Genomic DNA, 24,698 nt, shown 5'->3' on the forward strand with positions numbered 1-24,698 from the left:
CACTGCAGCACCATTTACAAGATCTAGGACATGGAAGCAACCTAGATGTCCATCAACAGATGAATGGATGAAGAAGTTGTGGTACTTATTCACAATGGAACATTACTCAGCTATAAAAAGGAATGAGATTCTAATCAGGTGGACAAACCTAGAGCCTATTATACGAGCCTATTATACAAAGTGAAGTATGTCAGAAAGAGAAAGACAAATATTGTATATTAATGCATAGGTATGGAATCTAAAAGATGGTACTGATAAACCTATCTGCAAGGCAGCAATGGAAATGCAGACATAGAGTACAGACTTGAGGACACAGAGGGGAAAGGAGAGGGTGGGACCAATGGAGAGAGCAGTGTGAGAACACAGACATCACCATGGGTACCATAGATAGCCAGTGGGAACTGGCTATATGACTCAGGGAGCAGGTTGTGTTCTGTGACAACCAGGAGGAGTGGGAGGCGGTGGGAGGTGGGAGGGAGGTTCAAGTGGGAGGGGACATATATATACCTATGGCTGATTCATGTTGATGTATGGCAGGAACCAACACAATATTGTAATTATCATCCAATTAAAAATAAATTTTAAAACAAATCACTTGGCATACATAGGTGTGTAGAAGATTTATCATGAAATGCAGGCAATGTACCAGGAACATTCCTAGTGTTATTCAGTCATTTGTTTAACAAATCTTGAGTTCTGGGTCAGGCACTTCATTATGGGTTGGAATGTAAAGTATTACCTCCATTCCACTCATAAAGAAAGTGAAGTACAAAGATATCCAGTATACAAAATGGATGGCTAGGGATTAGCCAAATCTGCCAGTGGCTTCAAAAACAAATCAAAGGTTGAAGAGGAATTCCTTGGTGGTCCATCTGTTAGGACTCCTCCCATGTACTGACAAGGTCCTGTCAGCACAGGAAAAAATAAAAGTTATATTTAAAAAAAAATTGAGGAACAGTCTTCAATTAAAGTAGACTCTCATCTGGTCTTCCAAACCAGAAAAAAAATTATTTTAATGAACATTATTTGGACAACTACCAAAATGGAAATATTACCAGAAGATTAAATAATATCAATCCTAAATTTTTCTATTTTGATAATATTACTCTCAAGGTAATAAAAAGTGTCCTTCTTTGGAAATACTCATTGAACATTTTACAGATATAAGGACACCGAGGCTACAATTAATTATCAAACAATTTATCTAACTCAGGGAAATAGAGAAAAAGAGAGACGCTGATAAAGGGTGGCAAAATGTTGTCAATTGATGAGTCAGAGGAAAATGTGCATAAAAGTTTCTTGTATTATACTTGCAACTTTTCATTAAGTTTGGAATTATATACTTTTCAAATGTTCACAAAAGATTGCCAAATAACTTAACTTCATGACAGAATAAGACTCAAGAATATTTACAGGAACACAAAAATATCCAGTACTGACAAGGTAAAATTTACAATGACTGACATCCAATCAAAAATTACCAGGCAGAAACCATAAAATTCTTAGATGAGAACATAGGCAGAACACTCTCAGACATAAAACTCCAAGATCCTCTATGACCCACCTCCTGGAGTAATGGGAAAAAACAAAAATAAACAAATGGGACCTTATTAAATGTAAAGGCTCTTTCACAGCAAAGGAAACTATGAACAAGGTGAAAGGACAACCCTCAGAACGCGAGAAAATCATAGCAAATGAAACAACCGACAAAGGATTAATCTCCAACATTTACAAGTAGCTCATGCAACTCAACACCCAAAAAACAAACAACCCAACCAAAACGTGGGCAGAAGTCCTAAACACACATTTCTCCAAAGACATACAGATGGTTAACAAATGCATGGGAAGATGACCAACATCACTCATTATTAGAGAAATGCAAATCAAAACTACAATGAGCTATCTATTTCACACTGGTCAGAATGGCCATCATCAAAAGTCTACAAACAACAAATGTTGGAGATAACATAGAGAAAAGGAAATCTTCTTGCACTGTTGATGGAAATGCAAATTGATACAGGCAGTATCAATTGAAGACAGTACGACAGTCCTTAGAAAATTAAGAATAAAGCCACCATATGACCCAGCAATCCCACTTACTGGGCATGCACCCTGAGAAAACCATAATTGAAAAGACATGAACCACAATGTTCATTGCGGCTCTATTTACAAGAGATAGGACATGGAAGCAACCTAGATGTCCATCAACAGACAAATGGATAAAGAAGTTGTGGTACATATTCACAATGGAATATTACTTGGCTATAAAAAAGGAATGCTTTTGAGTTGGTTCTAATGAGGTGGATGAACCTAGAGCCTATTATACGAAATCAGAAAGACAAATATCATATATTAACGTATATATATGGAATCTAGAAAGATGGTACCCATGCATCAACTTGCAGGGAGCAATGGAGATGCAGACATAGAGAATGGACTTGTGGACACAGTGGGGGAAGGGGCCGGCGGGACCGATGGAGAGAGAAGCACGGAAACGGACATCGCCATACGTAAAATAGATCACCAGTGGGAATGTGCTGTATGACTCAGGGAGCTCAACCCAGTGCTCTGTGACAACCTAGAGGGGCAGGATGGCGTGGGAGGTGGGAGGGTGGTTACAGAGGGACAGGACATGTGCATACCTATGGCTGATTCATGTTGATGTATGGCAGAAACCAACACAATATTGTAAAGCAATTATTCTCCAATTAAAAATAAATTAACGTTTTTTTAAAAATTACTTGGCATACATAGATGTGTAGAAGATTTATCATGAAATGCGGGCCATGTACCAGGAACATTCCTGATGTGATCCAGTCATTTGTTTAACAAATCTTGAGTTCTGGTCAGGCGCTTCATTATGGGCTGGAATGTAAGGTATTACCTCCATTCCACTCATAAAGAAAGTGAAGCACAGAGACATTCGGCATTAAAAAATGAGTGGCTAGGATTTGCCAAATTTGCCAATGGCTTCAAAAACAAATAAAGGTTGAAGGGGAATTCCCTGGTGGTTCAGAAGTTGGGACTTCTCCCCTGCACTGACAAAGGTCTGTCAGCACAGCAAAAATTAATTATTTTAAAAAAATAAAAGTTGAGGAACAGACTTTGATTAAAAGAGACTCTCATCTGGTCTTCCAAACCAGAAAAAAATTATTATAATGAACATCATTTGGACAACTAGTAAAATTGAAATATTACCAGAAGATTAAATAATATTGCAACAATACTAAATTTTCTATTTTGATACTACTACTATCAATGTAATAAAAAGTGTGCTTGTTCTTAAAAAATACACACTGAGCACTTTAGAGGTATAAGGGCACCTGGGCTACAATTTACTCTCAATTCATAGAGAAATAGAGAAAAAGAGAGATTTTGATAGAGTGAAAAAATGCTGACATTGACATTGACATTGAAGTCACTCAGTCGTGTCTGACTTTTTGCGACCCCATGGACTGTAGCCTAACCAGGCTCCTCCTTCCATGGAATTTTCCAGGCAAGAGTACTGGAGTGGGTTGCCATTTCCTCCTCCAGGAGATATTCCCAACCCAGAGATCGAACCCTGGTCTCCCACATTGTAGGCAGACGCTTTACCGTCTAAACCACCAGGGAAAAAATGTTAACAGTTGGTAAATCAGAGGAAATTGTACATAAAAGTTCCTTGTACTATTCTTGAAGCTTTTTGTTAAGTTTGAAATTACATTTTTGTTAATGTTCACAAAAGATATCTAGGTAACTTAACTTCATCACAGAATAAAATTCAAGAATATTTATAGGAACACAAAAATATCCATCACCCACAAGGTAAAATTTATGAAGACTGACATCCAATCAAAAATTACCAGGCATACATAAGTGTGTAGGAGATTTATCATTAAATGCAGGCCATGTACCAGGAACATTCCTGACACTTTTCAGTCATTTGTTTAACATATCTTGAGTCCTGGGTCAGGCACTTCATTATGGGCTGGAATGTAAAGCCCATTATGTAAAGCCCAGTATAAAGCCCATTATCTCCATTTCACTCCTAAAGAAAGTGAGGTACAGAGACATTCGGTAACTCATTCAATGTCACACAACTTTCAAGTTATAGAATCAGGATTTTAATCTGAATCTACTGACTGCAAAATCCATGCTCTTTCTATGTGTCATACTGAAGGGGAAGCAAAAGGCTATAACTGAGTAACATAAAGCCATATAGAGGACTTCACTGGTAGTCCAGTGGTTAAGAATTCATCTGCCAATGCAGAGGACCTGGGTTCAATCTCTGGTACAGGAAGAACCTTCATGCAGAGGGATAACTAGATCCATTTGCCACAACAAATGAAGCCTGTGCCCTAGAGCCGGTGCTCAGCAACAAGAGAAGCCATCAAAATGAGAAGCCCACACGCTGCAATGAACAGTAGCCCCGAACTTGCTGCAACTCGAGAAAGCCTGCTTGTAGCAATGAAGGCCCAGCCCAGCCAAAAATAAGTAAATTAATTCTTTGGAAATAAAATAATCTAGAGTTTAAGACCCTAATTTTTCCCATACAGAATCTTTCAGAATCAAATTGTACTGTTGTTTTAAAATATTTCTTTTTTTTAATAAATTGACTCTTTACAGATGAGCCACCAGGGAAGCCCTACACCAGCATATGCAGTCAAAACTTAGTAAATGTTCATGCAAGATTTGTGTGTTTTTTTTAATTGAACTATAGTTGATTTACAATGTTGTATTAGTTTTGTTTTGTTTTAATTTTGGCTTCACCGGGTCTTCAAGGAAGCACTCAGGCTTTTTCTAGTTACAGCGTGCAGGGTCTTCTCTAGTTGTAAAGCATAGGCTCTAGAGCTTGCCGGCTCAGTAGCTGTGGCACTCCAGCTTAGTTGCTCCACAGCATGTGGGATCTTAGTTCCCTAATCAGGGATTGAACCCACATCCCCTGCATTGGAATTCTTCACCACTGGACCACCAGGGAAGTCCGTTTGTTAGTTTCTGGTGTATAGCAAAGTGATTCAGATATATATATGTATGTATGTATCGGAGAAGGCAATGGCACCCCACTCCAGTACTCTTGCCTGGAAAATCCCATGGACGGAGGAGCCTGGTAGGCTGCAGTCCATGGGGCCACTAAAAGTCGGACACAACTGAGTGACTTCACTTTCACTTTTCACTTTCATGTGTTGGAGAAGGAAATGGCAACCCACTCCAGTGTTCTTGTCTGGAGAATCCCAGGGACAGGGGAGCCTGGTGAGGTGCCGTCTACGGGGTCGCACAGAGTTGGACACGACTGAAGCGACTTAGCAGCATGTATGTATTCTTTTGAACTGTGGTGTTGGAGAAGACTCTTGAGAGTCCCTTGGACTGCAAGGAGATCCAACCAGTCCATTCTGAAGGAGATCAGCCCTGGGATTTCTTTGGAAGGAATGATGCTAAAGCTGAAACTCCAGTACTTTGGCCACCTCATGAGAAGAGTTGACTCACTGGAAAAGATTCTGATGCTGGGAGGGATTCGGGGCAGGAGGAGAAGGGGATGACAGAGGATGAGATGGCTGGATGGCATCACTGACTCGATGGACGTGAGTCTGAGTAAACTCCGGGAGTTGGTGATGGACAGGGAGGCCCGGTGTGCTGCGATTCATAGGTTCGCAAAGAGTCGGACACGACTGAGCGACTGAACTGAACTGAACTGATGTATTCTTTTGTAAAATGTTGTTGTTGTTGTTGTTCAGTTGCTGAGTTGTGTCCTACTCTTTGCAACCTCATGGAAGGCAGCCCACCAGGCTTCCCCCTCCACTGTCTCCCGCAGTTTGCTCAAATTCATGTCCATTGAGTCGGTGATGCTATCTAACCATTTCATCCTCTGCTGTCCTCTTTTTCTTTTGCCTTCAATCTTCAGTTCTTTCTTTAAATAATTTCATTTATTTATTTGCTGTGCTGGGTCTTCATGCTCTGAGGGCTTGTCTCTACTTCTGGTGAACAGGGCTACTTTTCGTTGTGATGCATGGGCTTCTCTTGAGGAGCAGACTCTAGGCTCACGGGCTCAGTAGTGGTGATGCATGGGTTCAATAGTTGTGGTTCCTGGGCTCTAGAGCACGGTCTCAATATTTGTGGTGCACAAACTTAGTAGCTCCAAGGCATGTGGGATCTTTCTAGACCAGAGATCAAACTCGTGTCTCCTGCATTGGCAGGTGGATTCTTTACCACTGAGCCACCAGGGAAGCCCCTATATAAATATAAGTGTGTGTGTATATATATATTCTTTTCATATTCTTTTCCATTATAGGTTATTATAAGGTATTGAACATAGTTCCCTATGTTGTACAATAGGACCTTATTATTTATCTATTTTATATGTAGTAGTTTGTATCTATTAGTCCCAATTTGTATATTTCATTACATGTAAATTTTACCTTAAAGAATTGTAAACCAGGAAAAAAGTCCATCTGCCCACATCCACACAAAACACAATGCAATAAAGAGAAAGAAAGCCATCCAGCTAGTGACAGGGGTGGGATGCCCTGTCACCTTCAGGAAAAGCTGCACTTGGGAATTCCCTGGTGGTCCAGTGGTTAGGAATCTGCGCTTTCACTGCAGGGGCCACGGATTCCATCACTGGTCAGGGAATTAAGATCCCACACACACACACAAAAAAAAAAAAAGAAGAAGAAGGAAATGTTGCCTTTTCTCTGTCAGGAAAGCAAGGCTACATATGTGGCTCAGATTCTGGTAGGTGGGTGAGCATGCTGCTTTTTCTATGGGATAAGAGATGAGACCGTCAACAGAGGGACGAAAGGGTCTGGAGGTTTGAGAGGGCAGAGAATAATGTAAGTGTTGGGACTTCCCCAGTGGTTCAGTGGTTAAGAATCTGCCTGCCAATGCTGGGGATAAGAGTTCGATCCCTGCCCTGGGAAGATTCCATACGACACAGAGTAACTAAGCCCTATTCACCACAACTACTGAGCCCTGGTCGGGCCTACTCTCCAAAATAAGAGAAACCACGACAATGAAAAGCCTAGAACTGCAGCTAGAGAGTAACCCGATGCCATGCCAAGTTGCTTCAGTCATGTCCAGCTGTTTGCAACCTCATGGACTGTAGCCTGCCAGGTTCCTCTGTCCATGGGATTCTCCAGGCAAGAATACTGGAGTGGGTTGTCATTTCCTTCTCCAGGAGTTCTTTCCAACCGCAGGGATCGAACCCGAAGAGAGTAACCCCTGCTTGCCACAACTAGAGAAAAGCCAGGTGCAGAAACAAAGACCCAGAGCACCCAAAAACAAAATAAATTAATTTTTAAAAATTTAAATGTATGTGTTGGAAGTCAAGAAGAGGCCAGTTGGAGATCAGGAAAGTTCAGCTGCCCTTGGGTGTCTTTCAGTTTCTCCCATTACACCTTCACTTCCCAACTGGGTTGGCCTTTGCCCCCAAGTGGACATTAAATAATATCCGGGGTAATTTTTTATTTTTACACCTGGCAGGGGGGTTACTACTGACATCTAGGAGGTAGAAACCAGAGATACTGCTAAACATCCTGCCACTCACAGGACAGCTTCCACCCCAAGAGAATTACTAGCCCAAATGTCAACAGTGTTGAGGCTAAGGAAACTCACAATACATCCCTCCCTACCCTACATTCCTTCTGCAGCAGGGCAGCAAGTCAGACCATAAGAAGAACTCAAAGCCCCTTAAAACTCCCTTTCTCAGGAGTCCCAAGTTCCCCACTAAGGCAAGTCCCAAGAGGCCCCTCTCAACCCAGTTCTGGGGTCAGAGAAAAGTCACTTGTGGGGTTCCCATACGTCAAGTACTACTCCTCTCCCCCAGAAGTAGGGGTTCATGCCAAGGGAAACTAGAGATCCATAATCCCATAATCAAGCCTTTACCCCTCTTCCAGGACCTGCCCTAACCAGCCTTTCTGGGACTGAAACAGTAGCACAGGCCCCACCTCCACCCTAACAGGGGCCTGAGATCTGGGATATCAAATTCCCCAGTACCTCCAAGCACTTCCTCCCCCACCCTCCATGGGAAAAACAACCACCATGGTGTTTACCAATGGACCTGGTTGCCGGGGAGGTGGAGGGCGGAACAAAACCTCCACTTGGCCTTGCAGACTCTTAACCTCTGGGGCTCTCTCGCACACCTTACCCTCCAAGGAACTAGAGTCCTAGCCCCCTTCAGGTTTTTGCAACCTGCCCTTCTGACCTAGCTAGGAGTTGAGTGTGGTCAGTTTCTGGGGGTAAAGAGACAAGGATAGAATCAGAGCAGGTGGGGGGCTTAGGAGAGAGGCAGAAGTGGAGGTGGGCAGTAGCGGGGGTACCCTTCACATCTGAGGCCCTGTCTAGTGAGGTTCCTGCCTGCCCTGCCCTTCTCCCAAGTCTTCCTTGATCCTCAGTCTGGCTTCAGTCCTGTCCACTGCACTCCACCTCTTGGAGGCGTGAGAGACAGACAGACACTCAGTCAGGAGGAGAGAGTGACTGAGAAAGACTGTGGAGAGAGAGAAGCAGGGAGAAAAGAGAAAGGCCACAAAGAAAATGAGGGGGCAGAAGAGATGGTGAAAGATAGAGACACAGAGGAAGAGAGACGGGGAGCGACAGAGACATAAAAAAGAGACAAGAAGATGCAGCGGCCAAAGCGGAGACACGTACAGAATTTCAGAGACAAACCGCAAGAGACAGAGAAGGGTGAGAAGAGCTGTGAAAACGGGGCCCCAGAAAATGAGAATCCTTTCCCACCCCAGTACAGAGACCCTGACTTCATCCCTACCCCTTCATTTGGCCAAAGCCCTACAATTCTAAACCAGACCCAGAACTAGATCCAGGATCCCCAGTGGCAACAACAACAAAAAATAGAGAAGACTTCACCCCCAATCCAGGACAGATGGCCAGCACTGGCCACAGTGAGAAGAGGTAAGGTCAGCCCAGGGGAGGAGAAGGCAGGGCTCCCAAGGCACTCATTCGAGGCCTCATTCCAGCTGGCTGTGAGCCCCAGCCCAGGCAAGGAAGGCAGGAAAGTGGGAGGGATTAAGTCACTCACCAGATGAACTAGGAAAAAGAGTGGTAAGCAGGGATGGACGGAGATGATTTAAGGGCAGCTCCCACCCCTCAGTTCCGAGCTCCTGGGCACACATCTGGAGCAGCCGCTGCCAGCCGGATTGGTCCCTCCAGCACACCCCTCAGCAGCTCAGCAGGTAGAGGGCTGGTCACAGAAGAGGGGGTGACTCTCAAGAGAGAGGGTCACTGGCTCCATCTCCCTGTCCTGAGACTGGCCGGGGTCTGCCTTGTCAGCTCCTCTGAGGGGTCTCTGGGTCTATCTCTCAGGGGCTGTCTCTGGGACCCTGTTCTTGAATTTACCAAAGCATTTCAGAGTTCCGAGCCAGGGCTTGGCACTGGCACTCTTTGTGACGCACTTTACCCAGCCAGGTGGCATCTCTTTCTGCAATGTGACTCCTGGGTTCAGGACACCTTTCGGTCTGTTTCTGCTTATGCCCTCCCGCTGTCTCTGCCTGTCTCCGTCGAATGTCCCCTGCCCGTCTCTCTGTCTGTCCGTCTGAGTGTCTGTCTGTCTCCCTCCACGTCTCTCTGTGTCTGTCACTCTCTTCTCCACTGGCCTCTGGGCTTGCCTCTGCCTCCTCTCTCCATCTGCTTGTCACTCTCTTCCTCCTATCTGTCAGTGTCCATCTCTATGTCTCTCTGTCAGGGTATATCTCTGTCTCCCCCCATCTCTCGTCTCTTTCTCTAGCTCTGTGTCTTCTCTAGTTCGATCTCCCTTCTCTAGTCTCTCTCTGTCTGCCTCTCTTTCTGTGACTTCTCTCTGTCTGGCTATTTCTCTGTCTTGATTTGTCTGTCTCAGTTCCTGTGTGTCTCTATCTCTCTATATCCCTATGTGAAAGATGATAGATGAAAATTGATAGCTGGTAGGCAGATAGTTAAATAGATAGACATCGATAGATAACAGACTGAAGACAGACAACAGACAGACAGATAATAGATTGTAGTTGTTGTTCAGGCGTGTCTGACTCCTGAATAGATAAACAGATAACTAGATATATAGAAGGTAGACATGCACAGATATCCAGATAGCTCACTCTGTTTTTTGTTCCCCGGTGGCTCAGATGGTAAAGCGTCTGCCTGCAATGCAGGAGACCCAGGTTCGATCCCTGGGTGGGGAAGATCTCCTGGAGAAGGAAATGGCAACCCACTCCAGTACTCTTGCCTGGAGAATCCCATGGACCGAGGAGCCTGGTAGGCTACAGTCCATGGGGTCGCAAAGAGTCGGGCACACTGAGCGACTTCACTTTCACTTTCACTTATCTCTGCATGTAACTCTGTCTCTTTTAGTCTCTGTCTCTCTGTCTCTATCTCTCTTCTGTCCCCCTCCATCGGTCTTGATTTCTGTCTCTCTGTATTTTGATTACCTCATGCCCTTTTTTCTCTCTCTCCCTCCCTTCCCCTCTCCTTCCATCTCTTCTCCCATCCCCTGGCCTTTTCCAGTGTCTCCCTCTCTCTACTTCCTTTTTCCTCTCCATCTGCTCCCATTTCTGGGGGCTGGGGGAGGCAAGTCTCCAGAAGGAGATGAGGAGTGAAAGGCTCTCACTCCCTCCCCAGCGCTGCCTTCTCCCTGCCCAACTCCCAACCCAGGTGCCTGCAACTGCCTGCACCATGGACAGCATAAGTACAGCCATCTTGCTCCTGATCCTGGCTCTTGTCTGTCTACTCCTGACCACCAGCTCAAAGGGCAAGGGCCGGCTGCCCCCAGGCCCCAGGGCCCTCCCATTCCTGGGAAATTTGCTGCAGCTTCGCTCCCAAGATATGCTGACCTCCCTCACCAAGGTCAAAAGACTAGGCTTGGCTGAAGGGAGGGCTAAGGGAGAGGGGTCCCTGGCCCCAGAGCCCCCTGTGACCTCTGTCTTCTTACCCTCAGCTGAGCAAGGAATTCGGCGCAGTGTACACGGTGTACCTGGGGCCCAAACGGGTGGTGGTCCTCAGCGGGTACCAAGCCGTGAAGGAGGCTCTGGTGGACCAGGCGGAGGAGTTCAGTGGCCGCGGCGACTACCCTGTCTTCTTCAACTTCACCAAGGGCAACGGTGAGCCTGCTCCCGCCTCCTCCACTCCCCACCCATTCCACACGGAGGGAGGGAATAGGGCAGAAGAATGGCCTCCCAATTTTGGTGACACTCAGGACTTCTGATCTCACTGATGACCCCAGGTGGAGTGGAGCCAAGTAGGGTGAAGTCTGTCCCACCTTCACCACCCCCAAACCCCACCACCACCTTTTTTTCTTCTTCTTCTTCTTCTTCTTCCTCTGGCTGTGCCATGCGGCATGTGGGATCTCAGTTCCCTGACCAAGGATGGAACTCATACTCCCTGCATTTGAAGCAGAGTCTTAACCACTGGACTTCCAGGGAAATCCCTCCTTCAGCCATCTTGAATTGTACTTCTACACCCATTCCCATCTCCACCCAACTCCAACCCAATCCAACGCCGACTCTCATTGCAGTGCTTCTCTCTACCCTAACCACATCATCAAATTTCCATCTCAGTCAAGTGGCTTAATTATCTTGCCCCAGTCTGTATTGTCCACTTCTCCCCGATCCCCACCAACCCCGTTTCCATGTTCCCATTTCAATCTCAACTCCATCTCTCTCTCAACACTGACTATACCTCACTGCAGCCTCCATTCCCACTACAAACCTCTCCCAATCTCCATAGTAAAATCTAGTATTAACCCATCCTGATCCTTTAGTCAAACTCAATTCCATTATCATTTTCCTCCCCAGCCCCATTTTCTATCTCAGTCACCTACTGAAGTTTGCAGTCCCTAGGTCTCACTTTTGACCTATATCCCTCTACTGTCGCCAAAACCAATACTACCACATATCGACCCAACCCCCAAGCTCAATCTCAACCCCAATCCACCAATCACTCTCATTCTACCCAGTTCCATCCCCACACTAATCTCAGACCCAACTTCTCATCTACCCCGTTATCTCCCCTCATCCCCACTTTCGTCCCCAACCCAACTCACACCCAGCTTCATCCCCATCCACCCAGCAACTCACATCACTCACTCCAAACCTCTCCTAGTTCAGTATCTTGTCCTCTGTAGGTCTGGAAGTCACCTAGTCTTGTGGAATTTTTGTAACATAAGTCTCTTACTCAAAGGAAGCTGTGTGGCACGGCCCAATATATGAGAAGGAAAGAACAAAAAGAAAAGGAAGGAAAGAGGAAAAGAGGGAAGGGGAGGTAGGTGGGAAGGAAAGAAGAAAGTTGCTCTAAATGAAAAGGGGGTCCTGGAGACCTATCTCCTAGACTATTCGTCTCCCCCTAAAGAATCACTATGGCTCCCCCTTGCCCTTACACTAGATGGGTCCCAGCTGCCCCAGGATCTGAAGTTGGAAAGTTCTAATTTTTTTTAAAAGAAAAGAAAGAGAAAAAAAGAACACCTATTGGATACTGAGTACACTTGCTACCTTCCTGTCTCCTGGCGTGATCTTATGACCTCACCTGTCCAGATGCAAGGAGGTAGAGAAATGCCCGCTACTTTTACACAGAAAACATCTGGATATATATACATCATCTGTTACCAGAAATAGCCAGCATCTAATTATTCAGTACATAGGGTAACAGCAGGGTTCTTCCGCCTAGCCTCCACCTTTGGGCCCTCCCCTCTCCACCCTCAGTCTATTATCATGAGAAGGCTGCTACAAGAGGTCGATGAGATGATGCACACAATGAAGGCAAAACATGATACTTTCTTCCTCTTTAGCATCCAGTTCCCTGAGGACTGGAGGACTAGAGGACTCAGAGATGAACACATGTGAGACCGCATATCCTATTGCAGCTCCTATTGTGATCCTAGGAGTACAGTGATGGCCAAGACAGGCCCCCACCCCGCTTTCACAGTTCAATGAAGAGGGCAGGTTCCTTGTCAGACAGTGACAGCCCAGAGTCGTCAGGTCTGTGGTAGCAGAAACAGAGACAGGGTAAGCATGACTGTGGGGATTAAAGCCCAAGGCCCTATGGAAGCTCAAAGGAGGTACCTGACCCAGGCCAGAGGGTCTGAAAGGACTTACTGGCAGGGCTGGGGAGAGATTCCAAACTCGGGGTCTTTCTCTTATCAAACATCAGGAAAGGGGATTCAGTTGACAGCGATCTTGGGAATAGGTCATTGGTGGAGCTGGCCCCTTCCCTTCTACCCAGGCATTGCCTTCTCCAATGGAGACCGGTGGAAAGTCCTTAGAAAGTATTCTGTTCAAATTCTGCGCAACTTCGGCATGGGGAAGAGGACCATTGAGGAGCGGATCCTGGAAGAAGGACACTTCCTGCTGGAGGAGCTTCGGAAAACCCAAGGTCCGTTTCCCCACATGCAGCCCATACCCCTCATTCACCTCCAGCCTACTTAGGGAGTCAGGGCAGCCCCATACAATAGCATGGGTGTGAACTCAGAACTCCTAGAGGCTTCTCACTTGACCGGTGATAAGATAGGCGCCCCCTGGAGGTGGATCCGTTTGTGACACTGTGTTTCCTTGAGGTAGGGTGACAGTGGGCGTCCCAGGTGGCGCTAGCAGTAAAGAACCTGCCTACCAATGCAGAGATGCGGTTTCGATCCCTGGGGTGGGAAGATCCCCTGGAGAAGATCCCCTGGCCACCCACTCCAGTAGTCTTGCCTGGAGAATCCCATGGACAGCGGAGCCTGGCAGGTTATGGTCTATAGGGTCGCAGAATTGGACACAACTGAAGCAACTCAGCATGCATGCACAGGGTGGCAGAATATGTCCTGGCCCCTTTGTTGTGCTGTCTCTGTGTGTTATTTGGAGCGCTGCTCCTGTCATTGGAAATGGCAACCCACTCCAGTGTTCTTGCCTGGAGAATCCCAGGGACGGGGGAGCCTGGTGGGCTGCCATCTATCGGGTCGCACAGAGTCGGACACAACTGAAGCGATTTAGCAGCAGCAGCAGCCTGTCATCGTGGCGGGTAATATGCTGCTGCTGCTGCTCTTGAAAACTCACCATGTGTGGGGGCCTGTGCTAAGCACATTTTCAGGCACAAGCCCCTTAAGCCTTGGAACAATCCATCTTGCAGATGAGAAGACTGAGGCACAGAGAGATTGAGCAACCACCTTGAAATGATAAAGCTAGAAAGTAGAAGAGCCAAGATTTAAACCAAAGTCTTAGATACCAAAGTCCTCATGCCAGACATTAATACCCATTTATCCAGTGCTTACAGATTCCAGGCACTATGGTAAACTCTTTGCATGTGTTGACAAGTTGCACCCTCCCAGAAAACCTAGGGAGTTATTACAAGTGATGAAGCTGAGGCCTAGAAAGGTTAGTCATGTGCCTGAGAAGTGCCAGAGATGGGATATAAACCCAGGTCAAAGCTGTCAACCATGAAAAAAAGTTAATAATCAACATTTAAAGTGATGCCTACCATATGCCAGCACTGTTTCAAAACTCTGTATATCACCTTGAAAAATCACCCAGGGACATCCCTGGTGGTCCAGTGGTTCAGACTCCATACCTCCACTTCAGGGGGTGCAGTTTCCAGCCCTCGTTCAGGAACTAAGTCCTGGCATGCTGCACAGCATGGCCAAAGTAAATTTAAAATTTTTCAGTTCTCCTTTAGAAAAGAGAAATCACCCAAACCTCAAAATTAGTACTATCATGAACCCCATTTTACAGAAGAAATTGAGGCAGAGAAAGGTAAATGGCCCTCTACCCTGATCTCCAAATCTTGCTGACTCTGGGGGGAGAAGTGGCAGGTAATACCTCATGGATTAAATGACATGATGTAAGTAAAAGAATAATAACTGCCTGAATTATTTTCTTGTTGCTACTGCAACAAACTGCCACAAATTTAATGTCTTAAAACAATACAAAGTTATTCTCCTCCAGTTCTGGGGGTCCAAAGTTTAAACTGGGTCAGCAGAGCTGGCTTCTTCTGGAGGTTCTAAAGGACAATCCAATTCCTCACCTTTTTTTAGCCTCTCGGCTGCCTGCATTCTTCAGCTTGTAGCCCCTTCCTTCATCTTCAAATCCAGCAGCATAGCATCCGCCAATGTCTCTTCCTCTCTCTCCCCTCTTTCCATCACCACATCACTTTTGGGGGGTTTGTGAGTTGGCCACACTGTGCAGCTTGATCTTAGTTCCCAACCAGGAATTGAACCTGAGCCCTTGGCAGTAGAAGCACAAAGAACCAACCACTGGACCACCAGGGAATTCCCATCACATCACCTTTTCTACTCAGATCCTTTGCTTTCTTATAAGGACCTATGTGATTACATTAAACCCACCTAGATAATCCAGAATAATCTCCCATCCCAAGATCCTTAACTTAATCACATATGCACAGGCTTTTGGAATTGGGACATGGACATCTTGGTGGGGGGGGGGTGGGGGTGGGAGCATGGCGGGGGGCATTACTCAGTCTACCATACCACCTTTCTTTGGCTCATGATGGCATGATGGCCCTTAACTAAGCATTCCCAGTGAATGTGTATTCACTGACTCTTTATAAGAGCCCCATGAGAAGACTATCATCAAGCCCATTTTATAGGCGGGAAAACTGAGGCTCAGAGAAGGGAATTTGGTTCCCATAGGTCACATGTAGACTAAGAGGCCAAGCCAAAATCCAGACCATGTCTAGTTAACTCCAGATTCAGTTTTCTGGGCTGTGCTATTGTGTAATGGCCAATGTGGGAATGCCCTGTATTGGTATTGCTTTCTGTGATCCGTTGGGTCATCAGATCATTGGATGTCAGGGGTTGTGTTGTGTGTCATTGCTGAGTGAGGTTGTAGTGTTGTCAGGCACTGGGTGTAAAGTTGTATTGTGTATGCTGTGTATTGTGTCACCAAGAATACCCTGTGCAGCTGTTTAGTATTACTGTCGATGTGGTGTAGGGTAATGTGCGTTCTGTGCTGTCTGTTGTGTTGCCAGATATTTTGTGGGCGCTGTTGTGCTGTGTTAGGTGGCCTGGAGCAGGCATTCAGTGCTGTGAGTCACACTGATACGGTTGGGTTGGATGTAGTGCGGTTGCTGCCTGGGGCCTGGTTTGTCGTACACTGTGTCTCGAGCCACGCCCCTTGACCCATTTGCCCTTCACTTTCAGGCAAGCCCTTCGACCCCACGTTTGTGGTGAGCCGCTCCGTGTCCAACATTATCTGCTCTGTGATCTTCGGTTCCCGCTTCGACTACGACGACGACCGTCTGCTCACCATTATCCACCTCATCAATGAAAACTTCCAAATCATGAGTAGCCCCTGGGGAGAGGTCAGGAGACCGAATTCCATGGGCGAGAGGGTTGGGGGGTCCCGCCAGTTCAGGGCTATCCAGGAAGAAGTGGGTAGGGAAGGAATTGCTATTGGCCCCGCCCTCTCCGTCTGACCCCGCCCCCCGAGTATGCGGCGGCCCCGCCCACTCTGCAAGGGCTCTGCTGACACACAGGCCCCGCCCCACCCTAGACACACAGACACACACACACACACACACACACACACACACACACACACCCCTTCACCTTACCGTCTCTGCTGCCGCCTGCTCCTCCCAACCCCTCCAACTCTGCTCCATCCTTAGATGTACAATATCTTTCCGAACCTCCTGGACTGGGTGCCGGGGCCACACCGACGCCTTTTTAAGAACTACGGACGCATGAAGGACCTCATCGCCCGCAGCGTCCGTGAACACCAGGCTTCCCTTGACCCAAACTCTCCCCGAGACTTCATTGATTGCTTCCTTACCAAGATGGCACAGGTAAGTAAGCCCTACCTGGAAGTCCCATCTCTGATCTGACCTTCCATCCTGCTTCGAACCAACAAGGATCTCGAGATGAGCGTGTTTGGGTCTGAACTCCCCACATCCAGGAAGTGAAGGTGGATCACCTGGCTCTTCTGGGGCCACTCAGGGCCTCCGCCAATTAACAGGCTCATTAAGAAATCCTTCAGGGTTTGTTTATTTGATCGGCCGCTTGGCTGAGATTTTCCCTACCCTGCCCTCCGCGCTCCCCAGATCCCCCAAGGAAAGGAAATTGAACGGAGGAGGCGCTGAACTGGCACCCAGTAGCAGCTGTGCAGAGTCTCGGTGCCCAAAGATCTCCCTCCGCCTTGGCTCACATCCCCGGCCCTTAACCCCTGCAGGAAAAGCAGGACCCGCTGAGCCACTTCTTCATGGATACTCTGCTGATGACCACACACAATCTGCTCTTCGGCGGCACTGAGACCGTGGGTACCACGCTGCGCCACGCCTTCCGACTGCTCATGAAGTATCCAGAAGTGCAAGGTGCGAGCGCCGGGAGCCCCGCCCACAGACCTTGAGCACCTGCCCAGTGTGCCTGGTAGCGAGAGCCGCCACCTCACGCCTGGGTCCCACAGCCGAACCCGCAAGCCCACTGGAGGCTGACCCCACTCACGTGGCTCCCTCGATCCACATATTCTGCCCGGACGGAGACCCGTCCGCAAGGCCTTGCTTTGGGACTCATCTCTGACCCTGCACACAAAACTTGCACAGACGCCCAGAGCCCAGGCCTGCCCAAGAATCCCTCCCCTCCCACCTCACGGCCTGCGACCCCGCCTCCCCAAACCCTGCTTCTGGGTCTTCCCCTTAACCTTCCTGGCCGCCTGGACGCTGTGCGGAGACCGACTGGATCTTTGCCGCCCACCCCACCCCTGATTTCTCAGCTGTCCTGCACACCCTGCTCTCTCCATCCATCCTCCAGCAGCCCTAGTCCTCGAAGCCCCGCCGGCAATCCCATGTGGGACCTGGACTCCAAGCAGCCCTGTCACCCTGTCCGCACAACCTCACCCCTGGAAGCCCAGGCGGGACGAAACTTTCGCCCTCACTGCATCTCTGAACCCAGCCCCTCCCTCTGAACCTCCATCTAACCTTCGCATGCACCCCTGCAGCGTCCCCCGACCCCCGACCCCGACCTCGACTGGAAAGCAGTGAGCGGCTGGACTGCTTCCACACGCATGCACACACCTCTTCTCTGCACAGTCGAGTCTGCTGATCCCCTCAACAACCGCTCTCCCCTCCCCCCACCCCAGTTCGAGTCCAGGAGGAAATCGACCGCGTGGTGGGACGCGAGCGGCTGCCGTCGGTGGAGGACCGAGCGGCGATGCCTTACACAGACGCGGTGATCCACGAAGTGCAGCGCTTCGCAGACGTCATCCCCATGAGCTTGCCGCACCGTGTCACTCGGGACACGAACTTTCGAGGCTTCACGATACCCAGGGTGCAGTGGTCACCTGGCAAACCATACCTAAAACCTTAGGAAGAGGCATTCCACACTCTTGATATGGGCATCCAGGGTTCCAGCAAGGAAGACCCAGGCCCTAGCAACAGACATCTGAGGCCCTTAAATCCAGAACCTCAGCCCCTTCCCAAGACCTCATTCTATACCATACTGGACTAGACCCTGTCCTGAACACCAGGCCCCTTCCCTGTGACCCCTAGGACCCCTCTCTGAAATCCCCAAGGTCTGAGAATTCATACTGGGGACCCCCTGTACCTAAACACTGTTCTGGGAGACCTTACTCCCTCCCCAAGAACCCCAGATTTGTTTCTACAAGGAGGGTATCCGACATCCCTACCTTAGACCCCAACAGAATCATTTTCAGCACCCGTCACTGGGAACCCTAGACACCCATACCCATTTCCTGGACTCCTGATGTAGACCCAGGCTCTGTAGAGTGGAAATCCTCTACTGGGAACCTCCCAGCCCTTTTAACCGGCCACTGATTCTGCCTCCCCACCCACGCAGGGCACAGATGTCATCACCCTCCTTAATACAGTTCACTATGACCCCAGCCAATTTCTGAAGCCCAAGGAATTCAACCCTGAACATTTTCTGGATGCCAATATGTCCTTCAAGAAGAGCCCTGCCTTCATGCCTTTCTCAGCAGGTGAGAGTGGTGGAGGGCAACGGTCCGTCTTTCTGGCCCAATATTCCACCTACATTCCCCAAGCCTAATTCAACTCTCCAAACCCTTTCACTTCTTCATCCCACCCAATCCTCAGCTTTAGATGTGCAGATGTCCTTTCTCCTTCTCAACTCTTCCCTTACAGGCTGATAGCAAATGACAGCCTTGTGGAGGGAGGCAGGGAAACAGGATTGTCATCCAACTTGGACATGGTCATTATCAGGCTCTCCACTGGGTGGTGCAGTTGAAGCGGTTCTGGGTTTTCTTGCCTTTGGTCCTTAAACGGCTGAAAAAAACATCTTTTCCTGCTTAACTCAGTGTTCGAAAAGGTAGTAGGGTGCATAATAATAGGTAACCTACAACACTGCCTACTGTGCGCCAGTGCTACCTCTGAGAACTGTAAGAGTGGTGGCTAAAAGATGCACTTTGCTGCCAGACCCCAGCTTTGTTATATTCTAGTGGCTCGGCCTTGGATATGCTCCTTCCCTTCTCTGTGCTTCGGGTTTTGCATCTATGAAATGGCGATCATAAAAAAGCCCACCTCTGGGAGTTGTTATAAGGATGAAATTAATTGATAGTAGGGCTTAGAGCAGCGAGGGCCCACACATACTAAACTAACATAGCATTATATTCTCACTGTTTCACCTCCATTTACCTTTCACAACAACCTGAAAAAAAGTGAAAACGTTAGTTGCTCAGTGGTTTCCAAGCTCCTCTGTCCGTGGAATTCTCCAGGCAATAATACTGGGGTGGGTAGCCATTCCCTTCTCCAAAGGATCTTCCTGACCCCAGGAATCCAACCTGGATTGCAGGCAGATTCTTCACAGTCTGAGCCATCAGGAAAAGTCCCTCATAGCAACCTAATGAAGCACTATTATCCTCCCCATTTCAGATACCTACCCAGAAACTCTGGCTTGCCCAAGATCACATAACTAGTAATGGTAGTCAGGATTCGAATCCCTGCAAGGTTGCACTTGTAGGAGGTCCACAATATACTTTAAATTGTCTGTCCCGGACCTTTAGATAGAGGGGTCTGTGAGTCCCCAGTCATTATTCTCATGCTTTCCTCTGAAAGTGGAGGAGGCCCTTCACCCCGTTTTGTCTCATTGCTCCTCCGCGTCCTTTCTCCCTGCAGGACGCCGGCTGTGCCTGGGCGAGGCGCTGGCGCGCATGGAGCTCTTCCTCTACCTCACCGCCATCCTGCAGAGCTTCTCGCTGCAGCCGCTGGGGGCGCCCGAGGACATCGATCTGACCCCGCTCAGCTCGGGTCTCGGCAATTTGCCCCGGCCTTACCAGCTCTGCGTGCTCGCACGCTGACGCCGCATCCCTTCCAGATTCGTCTGTGAACGATGGGGCCTGTCTGGAGGGGTGCTTCGATCCATCGTCTCGTTCCCCTGCGCCCCATCCCTCTCGCTGTCACACTCGCTTCCTATCACCTTGCGCCAGCTGCATGCCCTTCCCCAACATTCCTCTTTACCTTCTGAGCCGCTGAAGCAGAAAAAGCCATGGGGAAGGGAAAGCACGTGCCTTGTTTAATCCACAGAATTCGTTCTACTGCACACCCTTTTGTAGAGAAGGCTTTTTTTTTTTTTAATATCACCTGGTTTATTGAGAAAAGTTCATAATAAAACTTCAACTGCTATTTTTACAACTTACAAAATAATTTGATATATAAAATGAATTGGTTTTCATTATGTAAGTACAAATAGTAAAAAAAATAATAATATTCCATGTGATATATCATATTTGCAAGTCAGAGAAATCCCACATTCCTGAATTCTCCTGTTAAATGTTTTACATCAGATATTCTTAATCTATTTACCAAAGGAAACCAGGTTTTTAACCATATTTAAGTTTTTGCTTACAGTTGCAATCTATCAGAAGTTGTGTCTACATGATTAGAGCCCGATCAAGCCAAAGATGAAAAATTCAAGCCATGTCTTCTCTTTAGGCTGTTTAATGTTACTTTTGTGATGGGAATGGCCCTCCTAATGCTTTACTGAACAACCTACTACTTAAAGGTCATAATGAATTACACCAGTCCATTTTTTCATCCAGTCTACTCTGGTCTAGAGCATATAGACACCAAAGAGCACAGAATTACTAGTAGCTTTCTACCACACCCCCACCCTATGAACCACTTTAAAAGAGAAAATTTCATCTCAAGATTTCACTGCTTAAGGAGGCCATACTACTGCAACAGGTTTTGGCCATGAAAGAATACTTTCCTAGATGTCATATTAAGTTAATGGAAAGCTTAGCCCCAAATCAATTATTCATGATATTCATTAGAAATTCTCACAAATGACATGCATTTAGGAACCAATTTTGCTTCTTTGAATAGCCAAAGGCTTGAAAAAATATTTTTGTGTGTTTCTTTTAGAATATTTAGTCACTGACAATTTTTACCAGTATCTTCTTCTTCTCCTCAGTCCTTAATAGACCCAACCCATTCCATCTGGGAAAAACAGAAACCTAACCAGATTTACTCAAATCTTTGAAACCTTCTCATTTTTACCTTATAAATTATGTGGTTACTTCCATACTCATATTCTTTTACAAATGCAATATCAATGGTATTGCTAGATATAAGGAAACATTGGCATATTAGTATTGAGTTGGCCAAAAAGTGAATTCAGGTTTTTCCATCAATCTTATGGACAAGCCTGAATGAAACTTTTAGCCAACTTAATAATCAGGTAATTAATTAAAAGAAGTAAGTCTTACTTAACACTACAAAACACATACAAAAGATGAATATGAAACTATAACACCACTTAAGAAACACTTTCCCCCGATTATTTTAGCATTTTGACCATAGTTTAATGATATGAACATTGTCCCCAAAACAGGTTCAAAGTATTCCGGGGGGAAACAGTTTCTTTCTCTGGAATCTATCTCAGCAGCAGTGATGTTCTTCTGCTCATTCCCCACCTTAGGCAGATGTGTAGAAGTACCTGGGCTTGGCATTGCCCAGCAGGTCATCTTCATAGTTGGGAAGGCAACAGAAGAAGAAGGCACAGCCAATCAGGATAATAGTGGCTGCCCACCCGAAGCCATAGGCCCAGTTATAGATGTAAGTGACAGCAGGGTTGAGGTGAAGGTTAAAGGTCTGAGTGTACTTCACAGGGTAAATTACCAGGGAGATGATCTGGAACACAGCAGCCAGGGCCAGAAGGCCTCTGATTACTCTCAGGAAGACAAGCATTTGGGGTCCACAGAGGGCAAAGAAGGAGAGGATGAAGCAGATCACCAGGATGATGAAACCGCAGAGCAGCATAGGGGCGGCTGCCCTTCCCCAAGCATATGTCATGAGGCTGTCGCAGACTTCTAGTAAATAATGCCACCACAGCGAGGACGTCTGGCTGTCATCGCTCGACTGCAGCCAGCCGCGGCCGGCCAGCGCGATGATGTCAAAGACGATGGCGCTAAGCAGTAGCAGCGGCAGGATCCACCTGCAGCGCTCGCAGGCCAGGCCGCAGCGCATCTCCTCGACGGCGGCGGCAGGGAGGAGAGCAGCGCGCGAGGCTCGGACACCGGCGGAGAGTGGCCCTCGAGCGCGGGCAGCGCGACAAAAGGGAAGAGGCCTCGAGGAGGCGGCTCTTGGAGGACGCGGCTCGGGGTTGGCATCGGGGTCGTGGCGCCCACCCCACCTAGATTCCGGTGACTCCGGAGAAGGCTTTTTGTATTAGTTTCTATTAAATTATCTTTAGAATAGATTCAAACCTACCTTGGCTGAATTAAAGGGAGGAGGACAGTCCTCTAGGATGGACAGAAGTAAGGTCTGGCTGCAGAGAAGGGAGACACCTGGCTTGGATGCGTTCAACCCTCACTCTTAGGGAAGTTTAAAAAAAAAAAAATGGGAGAAAGTGTTCCCTGGAGACAGACTTGGAGGTAAAGGCTGGGAGGGCCTGAGTGAAAACAGAAGTAAAGAAACCAAGGCCAAGAAAAAGACAGCAGCCCAGAAAGTTTCCATAGGTCTGCCAGAGATGCAGGGTGCTGTACAAAGATGGAGATGTAAACAGAGAAAGTGAGAGATATGGAGAAATAAACAGACACGGAGACTGGGAAATCACAAGTACTACCACTTACCTGCTGCTGTTAAGTCACTTCAGTCATGTCCGACTCTGTGCGACCCCATAGACGGCTGCCCACCAGGCTTCCCCGTCCCTGGGATTCTCCAGGGAAAAATACTGGAGTGGGTTGCCATTTCCTTCTCCAATGCATGAAAGTGAAAAGTGAAAGTGAAGTCGCTCAGTCGTGTCCGACTCTTAGTGACCCCATGGACTACAGCCCACCAGGCTCCTCCGCCATGGGATTTTCCAGGCAAGAATACTGGAGTGGGGTGCCATTGCTTTCTCCGACCTAGTGCATCCTATTCACACACTGGTCCAAATACCTCATTTAAATCTTCCTATGGGGCAAAGCCAGGTGGCGCTAGTGGTAAAGACCCTGCCTGCTAATGCAGGAGACAAGAGAGAGGTGGGTTCCATCCCTGAGTGGGGAAGATCCCTTGGAGGCAGGCATGGCAATCCACTCCAGTATTGTTGCCTGGAGAATCCCAAGGACAGAGGAGCCTGGCAGGCTATAGTCCATAGGGTTGCAAAGACTTGGACCCCACTGAAGCGACTTAGCACACATACACATGGTGCAAAGCAATTTTGTTATACATTGTTTTAAATAAGGTAGGCTTTTATTTAGTTTATTATTTTTGGCTGCACTGGGTCTTCGTTGCTGCACACAGGCTTTCTCTAGTTGCAGTGAACAGAGGGAGGGGCTAGTCTAGTTGCTGTGCACAGATTCCTCATTGCAGTTGCTTCTCTTGTTGTGGAGCATGGGCTCTAGGGTGTGCAGTCTTCGGCAGTTATGACACAGGGGCTTAGTTGCCCCTCAGTATGTGGGATCTTCTCAGACTAGGGATCAAACTCATGTTCTGCATTGGCAGGTGGATTCTTAACCACTGGACCACTGGGGAAGTGCTATTATATATTTTTACAGCAAAACTGAGGTTGCTCAGAGAGGTGAAGTGACTTGCCCAAGATCACAGTCAGAAATGAGCAGAGCCGGATGCAGAAAGCAGATCTTCTGGCTCCCACCCTGCTCTTTGAAATCTTATGAGTCAGAGACATAGAGGAAAGTAGAGAGAGAACAAGGACTGAGACCTGGGGAGGTAAAGAGAATAGAAGATAGAGACAAAGAAAGAAACAAAACAACGACCACAGAAAGACAGAGAGGAAGGGCAATTAATGGGGAAGTGAGGCACTGGAAGGCTGAAACTCTCCCTCATTTCTCGTCCCTCTCACTGAATTATCTCTTTGTCTTACAGTTCCTCCCTTTGGGGTGGATAGCAGTCCCAGGCATGGGGCCTCCCAACCTGGGACTGGATTTGACAAGCTGACAATCCTGCTGACAGTAGCTTTTCTCAAAAACCAGGCATCTCAAGCTTCACTGAGCTAGAGGCAGACAGAATGAGGCTGGCCCCCCAGCCAGGGGCAGAGGTGACATGGGAGGCCCTTCCCTGAGTGGAGTTTCCCAAGGTCATTCAGAAATGGGGACATGCTTTGCTAAGTCTGGGGCCAGCTAGAGGGAGGCTTATAGGCAGTCCCCACATGGGGTGGTGGCTCCCTAATCCCCATGCTGTTCCCACCCCAAGCCAAGTCTGCCCCAAGGCCCAGGCAGGGATGCAGAGGTGGAGGGGGAAAAGGAGATTCACAGGTCCTAAGAAAGAAAGATGGACAGACGGCAAAGAGAGACACATGGTGAAGAAAAAGAGACAGGAAGAGACAGAGAGATATATAGAGCAAGATC

At 47.6% G+C, this 24,698-nt stretch overlaps 2 protein-coding genes and 1 non-coding gene across 3 annotated transcripts; 2 read left to right on the plus strand and 1 right to left on the minus strand.

The window, feature by feature from the left end:
- The first annotated feature begins 9,002 nt into the window (after positions 1 to 9,002).
- On the plus strand, positions 9,003 to 20,553 carry CYP2F1 (cytochrome P450 family 2 subfamily F member 1). Its single transcript, XM_005890609.3, has 10 exons — positions 9,003 to 9,161; positions 10,612 to 10,803; positions 10,895 to 11,057; positions 13,174 to 13,323; positions 16,082 to 16,242; positions 16,549 to 16,725; positions 17,109 to 17,250; positions 18,015 to 18,202; positions 18,731 to 18,872; positions 20,026 to 20,553. Exons 2-10 carry the CDS (start codon positions 10,633 to 10,635, stop codon positions 20,205 to 20,207), a joined length of 1,476 nt encoding a protein of 491 aa, XP_005890671.1. The 5' UTR covers positions 9,003 to 9,161; positions 10,612 to 10,632; the 3' UTR covers positions 20,208 to 20,553.
- On the plus strand, positions 10,071 to 10,142 carry TRNAC-GCA (transfer RNA cysteine (anticodon GCA)). The gene has a single exon. It is a non-coding gene; the product is annotated as a tRNA-Cys (tRNA).
- Positions 20,470 to 23,032, minus strand: LOC102280932 (p53 apoptosis effector related to PMP-22). The gene has a single exon (XM_070387666.1). The coding sequence runs from the start codon at positions 22,375 to 22,377 to the stop codon at positions 21,826 to 21,828; it is 552 nt and encodes a 183-aa protein (XP_070243767.1). The 5' UTR covers positions 22,378 to 23,032; the 3' UTR covers positions 20,470 to 21,825.
- Positions 23,033 to 24,698: the final 1,666 nt, after the last annotated feature.

The sequence above is a fragment of the Bos mutus genome, chromosome 18 (assembly GCF_027580195.1).
Source record: "Bos mutus isolate GX-2022 chromosome 18, NWIPB_WYAK_1.1, whole genome shotgun sequence".
NCBI classification, from domain to species: Eukaryota; Metazoa; Chordata; class Mammalia; order Artiodactyla; family Bovidae; genus Bos; species Bos mutus.

Bases quoted from the DNA above. Each gene is read 5' to 3' on its own strand.
- CYP2F1 (XM_005890609.3), top strand. From the start codon at position 10,633: ATGGACAGCATAAGTACAGCCATCTTGCTCCTGATCCTGGCTCTTGTC. The intron at 17,251-18,014 runs GTGCGAGCGCCG...CCCCCACCCCAG, and splicing joins GAAGTATCCAGAAGTGCAAG to TTCGAGTCCAGGAGGAAATC. The intron at 18,873-20,025 runs GTGAGAGTGGTG...TTCTCCCTGCAG, and splicing joins CTTCATGCCTTTCTCAGCAG to GACGCCGGCTGTGCCTGGGC.
- LOC102280932 (XM_070387666.1), bottom strand. From the start codon at position 22,377: ATGCGCTGCGGCCTGGCCTGCGAGCGCTGCAGGTGGATCCTGCCGCTG.